The sequence below is a fragment of the Vombatus ursinus genome, unplaced genomic scaffold, assembly GCF_900497805.2.
Source record: "Vombatus ursinus unplaced genomic scaffold, bare-nosed wombat genome assembly UNPS02014822.1, whole genome shotgun sequence".
Taxonomy (NCBI): Eukaryota; Metazoa; Chordata; class Mammalia; order Diprotodontia; family Vombatidae; genus Vombatus; species Vombatus ursinus.
In genome coordinates, this window is record NW_020954600.1 from 898,069 (window position 1) to 908,234 (window position 10,166).

General features: G+C 55.3%; 1 protein-coding gene across 4 annotated transcripts in view; it reads left to right on the forward strand.

Annotated features, from left to right (window-relative positions):
- PACSIN3 (protein kinase C and casein kinase substrate in neurons 3) overlaps positions 1-6,508 on the forward strand; it is an 11,286-nt gene extending 4,778 nt beyond the window's left edge. For 2 of the 4 annotated variants that reach the window (XM_027837850.1, XM_027837849.1), the window contains exons 2-11: positions 1,208-1,280; positions 1,603-1,697; positions 2,081-2,237; positions 2,402-2,637; positions 2,766-2,921; positions 3,373-3,548; positions 3,828-3,948; positions 4,368-4,504; positions 5,352-5,476; positions 6,040-6,508. In XM_027837850.1, the coding sequence (XP_027693651.1) occupies positions 1,641-1,697; positions 2,081-2,237; positions 2,402-2,637; positions 2,766-2,921; positions 3,373-3,548; positions 3,828-3,948; positions 4,368-4,504; positions 5,352-5,476; positions 6,040-6,155 (1,281 nt within the window). In that variant the 5' untranslated portion in view covers positions 1,208-1,280; positions 1,603-1,640 and the 3' untranslated portion in view covers positions 6,156-6,508. Of the gene's footprint in view, positions 1-660; positions 799-1,207; positions 1,281-1,602; positions 1,698-2,080; positions 2,238-2,401; positions 2,638-2,765; positions 2,922-3,372; positions 3,549-3,827; positions 3,949-4,367; positions 4,505-5,351; positions 5,477-6,039 lie in introns of those variants that run through there. The other 2 variants (XM_027837848.1, XM_027837851.1) reach the window with 2 other exon arrangements.
- The last annotated feature ends 3,658 nt before the right edge of the window (positions 6,509-10,166 follow it).

Sequence of the window (10,166 nt, forward strand, 5' to 3'; positions counted from 1 at the left end):
GATTTCTGTGGACGAGCTGGGTGGGATTTCTGTGGACGAGCTGGGTGAGACTTCAGGGTCAGCGTTGATTTTTTTGATAAAGAATGTTTCTTGTCTGGCGTAGGGGATAGAGTACTCATGATAGAATCAGGAGGACATGGGTTCAAATCCTACCTTTTAAAAAAAATCCTACCTCTTAATGACTGTCTGAACCTGGGCAAGTCACTTAATCTCTTTCAGCCTCAATTTCCTCATATACAAACTGGGGATAATAACACCTACAGTATCTACCTCATAGGCTTGTTGTAAGCCTCCAGGGCGAAATAGTAGGTAAAGAAAGGGTTTTGCAGACTTTAAATCACCCTGTACATGTCAGGAGTTAGGTTATGATTCATTAGTCTTACCGTACTTTAGACTTTCCCAAAGCATTTTCATATTCATTTTGTCATTTGATCATGATAATCCTGAGAAACATGCAGGGTAGGTGGTGGTTTTCCATTTTACAGATGAAGAATTGAGGCACAGAAAAAGAGCTTAAATGATTTAGCTGAGGTCATTCAGGCAGGGAATTGCCATAGGGGATAGGGCCCTGGGTTAAGAAGACCAGAGTTCAAATCCTGCCTCAGACATTTATTAGCAGTGTGACCCTGGGCAAGTCATTTCACCTTGTTTGCCTCAGTTTCCTTATGTAAAATGGTGATAATAACAGCACCTACCTCCCAGGACTGTTGTGAGGATGAAATGAGATGACATATCTAAACAGTAATGGAAACTCTGGTCGTCGTTGCTGTTGTGATTATCATCAAGCCTGTGACATAGGTAGGCCTAGACCTCAGTCTCTCTGCCCTTGGCCTAGTACTTTCTCTCTCTGATTCCATCCTCTTTCCCAAGGAACTTGTAAGGCTGCCGTGGGGAAAGATGGCAGCCCTCCCTAGGAGAGTCCTTGGTTCTGCTGACACCAGGGACTTTGTCTGTCTGCGGGTGTTTGGAGAGGGACCAGGGGCTTTCTGTGGCTTGGGGAAGAGATCTCTGTCTTGAGCCCTTGGAAATGGGGGCGTTGGGGCCCTCTGGACATCTTCCGCCCCTGCTATCTAATCCCTGGCCAGATCGTGTGACCCGGCTGGCATTCCCCCTGCTGGAGTCTGGCACTTTGGATAGCAGCTGCTGTGTCAGGGGAGCAGGGCACCGGCCTGACTGACCGCCCCCCCCCCCAACCTGCACTTTTCAGATTAGGAAGGAGACAGCGTGGGAGCTTGGAGTGGCAGCCCCCCAAGGCCCTTGGTTGTCATCTTGAGGCCCAGGTATGCTGGGTGGTGATTGGGAGCAGGGTGGAGAATGGGGATGAAGCGGGGGGGGCGGCAGTAGGGTATTATGGGAGGTGGTATGTGGAATGATCCCGATTTGGAACAGGGAGAATGGGGAGTTTCTAGGTGAGGAGAAGCCCTTCCACCTGCCTCTCCCTCTGCTGGACCATTCTGGTCACTCCCAACTCTGCTAGCTGTGGGGCTGGGGGAGGGCTGGGGGCTTTTTATATCTTAGAATGTGTGTCTGTGGCCAAATTTGCCCCTCCCTTGGGCAAGGCAGGACACAGGCTTTTCCGCTGACTGTGCCGGCCCTCTGCAGCTGCCTGGGAATCCGCCACCATTCGGTGCTGTGGTAACATGATGGCTCCGGAGGACGACGCGGGCGGGGAGATCCCTGGGGGCAGTTTCTGGGAGGTGAGGGGCCCTGGATGTTGGTGGCAGGCCTGGACTTTGATGGGAGGGAAGGAGGTGAGGGTCCCATGCCAGTCTGAATTCTCACCCTTTGGAGTCAGTATAGAGGACCTGGGGCAGAATCCTGTCTCTGGCCCTTTCCACTTGGGTCACCTTGGGCAAGTCAATTGACTTCCTGGGGCCTTAGTCTCCTTAATGTGAAAAGAGGGGATTGGACCAGTTGGCCACTCAGGTGCTGTCCTGCCCTTGACCTACAGTCTCTGGTTCTTTCCTCCTAAACACAGTTTCTCGGGGCTGATGTTCTTTTCAGAGGGTGCCCTTATATCAGGTTGTGGCTCGAGATGAGCTTTTGTGTCTAGTAAAAGAAACATTTCTACTTTCTCTAGGCTGGGAACTACAAACGGACAGTCCAGCGTGTGGAGGACGGCCACCGGGTCTGTGGGGACCTAGTCAGTTGTTTTCAGGAGCGAGCCCGGATTGAGAAGGCCTACGCCCAGCAGCTGGCTGACTGGGCCCGCAAGTGGAGAGGGGCTGTGGAGAAGGGTAGGCAGGGGCTCCATCTTTGTGTCTCCTCCGCCTGGTACACAGCAGGCACTTAAAAAATGCCCTGGACGAGGCGTATGGTGGGAGACCACTGGAGGAGAAGGGCCTGGGGTTGGGTCTTCCCCCAGTGCCTTCCCCTGACCCAGCATGTCCCTACCTCCCAGGCCCCCAGTATGGCACTCTGGAGAAGGCGTGGCACGCCTTCCTAACAGCAGCGGAGCGACTGAGTGCCTTGCACCTAGAGGTACGGGATAAGCTCCACGGAGAAGACAGTGACCGGATTCGAGCCTGGCAGCGGGAAGCCTTCCACCGGCCTGTCCTGGGAGGCTTCCGAGAAAGCCGGGCAGCGGAGGATGGCTTCCGAAAGGCCCAGAAGCCCTGGGTGAAGAGGCTGAAGGAGGTGAGGCCAGGGGAGGGCGTGTGGAAAAGGTTGGGTCAGGTTGGCGGAGGCTGGCGCCCTGGGAGAACTGGGGGGCACAGGTGCAGGGTGGCGTGCGGGGCCTGGAGCCTTGTGCCCACCTGCTTCAGGTGGAGGCCTCCAAGAAGAGCTACCACTCAGCGTGCAAGGAGGAGAAGACGGCACAGACTCGTGAAAGCCACGCGCGTGCTGACAACGCTGTGTCCCAGGACCAGCTGCGGAAGCTGCAAGAGCGGGTGGAGCGTTGTGGCAAGGAGGTCGAGAAGGTACCAACTGCCAGGGCTGGCCCTGGGCAGAGCGCCGGATTCGGTGATGTTCCCCCTCCCCGTGGCCATGCGTGGCCCGGCTTCTCAGGGCCAGAAGGTACCTCCCGGGTCAAGCGCCACGTGTGGCCACACTGCTAGGAGGGGGCAAAGCTGGCAGGTGAACCCAGGCCCTCTGATTCCCCCACTGCTCCTCCTCTTCCCCCCAGATGCACTCATCTCCTTCACCCTGAGGCATTTAAAGAGAATCCTGAAAGGGGAGAGGGGGCAGCAGTGATTATCCACCCAAAAAAGTGAAACGTGAATGATGTCCAGGCGCTTGGGCAAAGGAGGGATCTGGGGACGTGGGGAACCGCCCCCCCCAGCCCTCCTCAAGGGACCCAAGTGTGGGTTGGGCTGAGGAGGAGCGCCGACCCACTTCCCCTCCCCCTCTCCCCTTTCCCGGCCATTGCAGACGAAAGTCCAGTATGAGCAGACGCTGGCGGAGCTTCACCGCTACACCCCCCGTTACATGGAGGACATGGAGCAAGTGTTTGAAGGGTGCCAGACAGCAGAGCGCCAGCGCCTTCTCTTCTGCAAAGACATGCTGCTCACCTTCCACCAACATCTAGACCTCTCTAGCAATGACAGGTGCAGCTGCCTGCAGGGACCCCACCCCTATTTTATAGCTGAGGAAACTGAGGCCCAGAGAGGATAGAGGGTGTGTCTGGTGTCACGCAGGTAGTCCCTTGTGGGCCTCTGGTTCTGACTGCCTCTGTAACCTCCTTCCATCTGCTCAGGGCCTTGCATAGGTCTGAATTTCATGGAATCGATGGAGGGAGGAAAGGTGGGGAGACTGGGATCTGGGACTGGGTCTTGGCATCTTGGCTGTTCTGGGGGCAGCCTGAGGACTGTGACTTGGGCCTCCAGGTTCCAGCAGCTCCACCGGGACCTGCACCAGGGCATCATGGCTGCCAACGATGAGGAGGACCTGCGCTGGTGGCGGAGCACCCACGGGCCAGGCATGGCCATGAACTGGCCACAGTTTGAGGTGGGCGTGTTCTGGGCCTGAGTAATGACACTGCACTGGCTCTCCCCCCGCCATTCCCTCTCGGGACCATGTATTCTCTTTTATTGAGTTTACTGACGTGTAATAAAGGCCTGAGGATCATCATAATTGGGGGGAGAGCAGAGAGACAAGAGAGGACAATTGGGAAGGAGAGTGGTAGAGAGAGGCAGGGAGAGAGAAAGAGAACAGGGAAAGAGACAGAAACAGAAAGAAACAAAGAGACGGAGAGAGTGGAAGGAGAGAGGAAAGAGGGTGGGAGAGAGACAGAGACAGAGAGAGGGGAGAAGGGAGGGAGGGAGAGAGAGTGACGGAGCTAGCACTCTCCCCAGACTCCCTTCCCTTCCCTCAGTAAAATGCCTCCTTGGCCCCAGGCTTAAGAGGCCTCCCTTTGCCACCTGCAGGAGTGGTCTTTGGACACTCAGCGGACAATTAGCCGGAAGGAGAAAGGCAGCCGGAACCCAGATGAAGTGACATTGACCAGCATCGTGGCCACGCGGGATGGCTCTGTGCCCCCTCCACAGTCACCAGGAAGCCCAGGGTGAGAGGGCACAGAGCTTGGGGGGAGACTGGGGGCTGCCTGGCCTTGGGCCTTCTCTTCCATGGAGGTTTGATGGCTGGGTCGAGACATGTGGATGAAGCCGCTCTTCCTGCTACGTACTGAAAGGTGGGAGGGGGCGGATGAGGAGGCTGGGCATGTGTCCTTCCTGCCCGTGCAGACGTGGCAAAGGATGCTGGGGGCGGGGGGGGTTGGGCTTTTTAAATTTTTTTTTTAATTTTGCTAACTCCTGGGTGGGTGTGTGTGTGTGTGTGTGTGTGTGTGTGTGTGTGTGTGTGTGTGTGTGTATGTGTCAGTCAAGAGTCAATGCATCTAAGGGGACAGAAGTCTCTGGCCTCTAGGCTGTTCTCCATTTCCCTTCCTCTCTCTTTCTTTACCCACTTCCCCACTGCCATGTCTCCTGGAGGCAGAGGGGAAACCCTGGCTCAGGGAAATGGGAGCCAGTTTAATACTGGGGACAGTTTTTCTCAAGTGAAAGCGAAGGCAGCGTGGTATAGTAGTTAGAACTTGAGAGTAGTCCTGGGTTCAAATCTAGCCTCAGATACTTACTTGCTTTATGACCTTGGGCAAGTCATTTCCCTCTTTTGGGCCTCTGGCACCTTGAGGTGCTTAGATTCAGTGGCCTCTGTGGTCCCTTCCTGATCTCCAATCCTCTGATCTCTAAGTGGCTGTTTGCCCCCTGGTCTCCAGGACTCCATTCAAGGCCTTGTTTCCCTGGCCCTCCTCTGGCCCAGGTGTGGGCATGATCTGAAGCCTCCGTCCCATTCCCCTGCCCCCTTCATCACAGTAGACTCCAGGGTTTGCCTGATGTACTGCCTCTGACCCCCAGCAGGAATGGGCAGGATGAGGAGTGGTCAGACGATGAGAGTCCCCGGAAGGGTGCCATGGGGGTCCGGGTGCGGGCGCTGTATGATTACTCAGGCCAGGAAGCAGATGAGCTGAGTTTCAGAGCAGGTATGATGATGCTGTCCTGTCTCCCTTCCCTTCTCACTTCTTCGGGTCACCCCCCAGGTACCAGGGTGGAAAATGTGTTTCTGCTTTTCTGCAACTCACTGGGCTACAGGGAGAGAGATGAGGAGTTTCATGCGTTCCCCCTCGGGCCTGTGGCTTCAGGCTGTGTGCCGAGCAGACCCCCGTGCTCCCCGCTGGGCTCTGCAGGGTCCTGGGATGGAGGGGCCTGTAAGGCTTCCAGGCTGCTTGTCCTTGGTCTCTGGCTAGATCAGGCCTTCTTCACCGGGGTCTGTGACTTGTTTTTTCAAAAACACTTTGATAACTATGTCAACGGGACTGGTTTCCTTCATACTCCTGTGTATTTTATTCTATGCATTTAAAAATCATTATTTTGAGAAGGCGTCTGTAGGCCTTACCAGCCTGCCCCTGGGGTCTGTGGGACCAAAAGGGTTACGAGCCCCTCTTCTCAGAGACATTCTTCCCGTGACCCCGGGACTGGGGTGGGGTGGGGAAAGCTAGGAGGGCCAGGGGCGGCGCTGCCCAGCAATGCTGTGACTTCTCTGCAGGTGAGGAGCTGCTGAAAATGAGTGACGAGGACGAACAGGGCTGGTGCCAAGGCCAGCTACAGAGTGGGCGTGTTGGCCTTTACCCTGCCAACTACGTGGAGTGTGTGGGGGCCTGATGGCCCTCTGCCGGCCCGGGGCCGGGCTCAGCCACCCCCAGCCCGTCGCCTCCCTCCTCCATCAGTGAGCCCTGGTGGGGAGGCACAGTGTTCTTGGGACTCGGGGCAGGGGAACGGCCTGGGAAAGGGTGAGGCCATTGCAGGGAAGGGTTCCAGCCTTGGGCAGGAACCTACGGGCCGAGGGAGAGGTTCCGGGCCTCCCTCCTCCCCACAGCTCCCCAAGCCGAGATGCCCCTGTACTCGGCTTCTGTGTGCCAAGGGGGTGGGGTAGTTCTGCTCCAGTGGTCTTCCTCTCCTTTACCTATGGTTTGTTCCTAATGTGCATTAAACCTGAGAAACAGCAGTAGATGTTAGAGTCATCGCCTGGCGTCCTTCTGTCCAGTCCTAGGCCCCGTGGCACCGGAGCGTTCCTGGCCTGACCCCGAGGGCCGGGATGGCCCCCAGGCCGAGCAGGCAGGAATGGGGAGGGGAGGCGGAAGGAGTTGGGCTGGCCTTCCTGAAGGCCTTGGTGAGGGCTAGGTGGAAGGGACCCTCTGCAGCAGGGCCGTGCCTGCCGAAGCACATTAACAAAATAAATAAAACTACACCAATACAGCACAGAGAATGTTAATGGAGGGTTTTCTAGGTCAGTCTGCAGCTGCAGGGATCCCGTCTTGTTGAGTTTGATGGGACTGCTCCAATGTGCCCCCACATCCCCCTCTTTTTAGACATGAAGAATGTATGCCCCAGCTCCCCCGGGGACTAAGAGGCAGAGCCAGGAGGCAGGCCCCAATGCTTGTACCACACTGCCTCCCAAACAATGGTCCAAGCCCCGCATCGTGCACGGGCAGCCCAGCCCTCAGATCTCTGCCGGCTCTAAAACTTATTCTCTAAAACAGGCCTATTAGGCCTAGTTTATTTTAACCTAGGCCTACTAGGACAGCCCAGATCATATAGGGTGTAGGAACTGGAAGAGTCAACATTCGCACCCAGGTCACAGTGGGTACAGTAATCGCAAGAGTCAGGATTCAAACCTAGATCACATAGGGGACAGGAATTGGAAGAGTCAAGATTCGAACCCAGATTCTCTGACTATCAATTCGGTGTTCTTCCCACTTGCCCATGCTGTTTCCAAACCAGACCTTGGAGAGCTTCTAATCTAACTTTCCTCATCTTAAGGATGAGAAGATGATACTTGGGGGTTGAAAAGAGCACGGGTGGAGTCAGAGGACCTGGGTTCAGATCCACACTCTCTGTGGGACCTTGGAAGAGTCACATGACTTCTTCTGAGGCCGGTTTTCCCACCCGTGAAATGATGGGGTTGGACGAGAGCTCCCTGGAGTTCCTTCTGGCCCCAGTGCTATGACGCTGAAGGGAATCTGCCCAAAGTTACCCAGCCGATTTGTGGAAGATCTGGGACTGGAAAGCAGTCACTGCCTCCAGACTTGGGGAACAGGGCCAAGCTTGCAGTGAGCCCGGCCCTTCAGTTTCTTGGATTCATGTGGAACTGAGCCCTAGAGATCGTGGAGTCTGATCCTTCCATTTTACAGATGAGAAGACTGACGCTTAGAGCAGTGGACTGATTTGCCCAGAGTTCTTTGACTCCACATCTAGGGCTTTCCCCATTGCACCAAAGCTGCCTTTTACCAGAGGTGTGGATGAGAAAATCTCTTCTAACTCTAAATGTGAGACTCTTGGGCTGGGGGCCGGAGCTGGGGATGGAAATCTCCCCTCATGGAGAGGTTGGCTCTGCTGATGCCTGGAGAAAACCTGGCCCAAAGTCCTGGTTCTCTGGGAATCCCCTGAGGCTCTGGGGGGATGTCTGAGGAGTGACCTAATTGGAAGAAGCAGGAAATGGACCGTACGTTTTCTTTTCTGACCATGGCGCATCCCAAGAGGGCCATCACTATTCTTGTGCAGACTGGAGGATCACCTGGACAAAGTGGGAATGTCTAGCCTGGAGAAGGGAAGACCTGGGATACGAATGAGCATTTGAAGGGCTGCTATGTGAAGAGATCCTGGATTTGTAGTCAGATGACCTGGGTTCAAGACATGGCTTTGTGTGACTGGGCAGGCCCTTCAGGCCTCAGTGTCCTTATCTGTCAGTCACTCAGTAAATTTCTATTAAGGACCTGCTCTGATCCCTGACACTGTCACTGGAGATAGAAAAGAAGGGAAAGACAATCCCTGCCCTCCAGGAACTCACAATCTAATGGGGGAGACAATGAGCAAATATACGAAAAGCTCTAGACGGGATGAATAATTATAAAGAATTACAAAGGGTCTGCACTAGACTTAAGAGGGGTTGGGGAAGCTTCCAGTAGAAGATGGGAATTGTGTTGGGATACAAAGGAAGCCAGGGAGGTCAGCAGGCAGAACGGGTGGGGAGAGCAGTTCGGGCTGGGGTCCACCAGAAAGAATGCCCAGAGGCAAGACGTATTGTTGTTCTTGTATGTGAAGAACAGCCAGGAGGCCAGGGTCACCAGATCAAAGAGTATATGTTGGGGAGTAAAGTACAAGGCTAGAAAGGTGGAAGGGGGCCTGGTTATGAAGGGCTGTGAATGTCAAACAGAGCATTTCGTATTTGGTCCTACTGGAGTTGATCAAGTGGGGGGGGGAGGGGTGACGTGATCGGACCTGTGCTGTAGGAAAATCACTTTGACATCTAAATGAAGGATGAACTGGGGAGGGGAAGGGACCTGAGCTAGCATCCAGCAAAGGAGACAGAGAAGGCCCGGTCAGATAGGAAGGAGGAAAACCAGGACACAGACAGACAGACAGAGACAGACAAAAGGGAAGAGAGACAGAGAAGGGAAAACAGGGAGAGAAAGAGCCAGAGAAGGGAAGAGAGGGAGGGAGAGAGAGAAGGGAAGAGAGGGAGATAAAGGGAGGGAGAGTTAAGGGAAGGAGAAAAAGACAGAAGGGAAGAGGGAGAGAAAGAGGGAGGGAGAGAGGGAGACAGAGAGGCAGAGAGAAAGAGACAGAGAGAGCGAGCGCTGAGTGTCCTGAAACCCCAGCCAGGAGAGGGTGACTGGCCGTGCCACAGGCTTCAGAGAAGGCAAGAAGAAAAGGTCTTTGGGTTGGGCAGCTATGAGACCACTGGGAACTGTGGATCGAGCAGCTTTGGTGGAATGATGGGAATTCAAAAGCAGGATGTAAGGGGTTAGGAGGAGAGAAAAATGTAAAATTGGGGTGAGAGATGACCTCCGAGGTCCCATAGGTGGTACACAGGATCATGGATGGGAATTCCGGGTCTGGCCCTGCTCTTCTTGGCCCTAGAGGGCGGGGGAGGGAAGAGGAGGGGAAAGGAATACGCATTTATAAAGCGCCTACTGCATGCCAGGCGCTGTGCCTGTCCGCGCTCGTTCCACGAGGGGCTGCCCAGGTGTGAGGCGGGGCGTAAAGCAAAGGCTGGCAGAAACCACCTCTTCCTTCGCATTGTACCTCGGAAACAAGCAGACGCTACGAAGCAGGGCTGGGTGTGGTTTGCTGATTGTCTAGACTTCAGAACCGGTCACAGAAAACGTCAATAATGCAGACTAAACTTAAAAGCGTGTTGTGCATCCATCGTCCCCCCAGACTGTACTTAAGCGGTTAAGTTTCTCGTCGCTGGAGTAATTCAGCAGCGCTGCTCTTCTAAAAGCTGAACCCGAGGTTCCTTCCAGGCCTGGAGTCCAGGATTCCAGAAGAGCTACGGGACGGGCGCCCCTCCCGGCTCCAGGCCCCGGCGCGTGCGACTCATGGTTGATCATCACAGACAGCCGGCCTGGCTCCGCCCACCGGCCGCAGACGTCCCGCCTCCTGGGCGTGCAAATTCCTTCTTACGTCAGCTTCCCTCCGTGGTCGCGTTTTGGGACCAACCAGGACCCGTCGCCCCCCCCAACTCCCCCTCCCCCCCGCCCTAATACAGACCTCGGATTGGCCCGGGGCGGGACGCTAGTCAACTCTGCCATAGGCTGTAGGGTGGCCTCGGAGCCGGCTCGTCGCGGGTTGTTGTTTCTCTCGGGCTGTTGATTGGCTCAGAGAAAACTA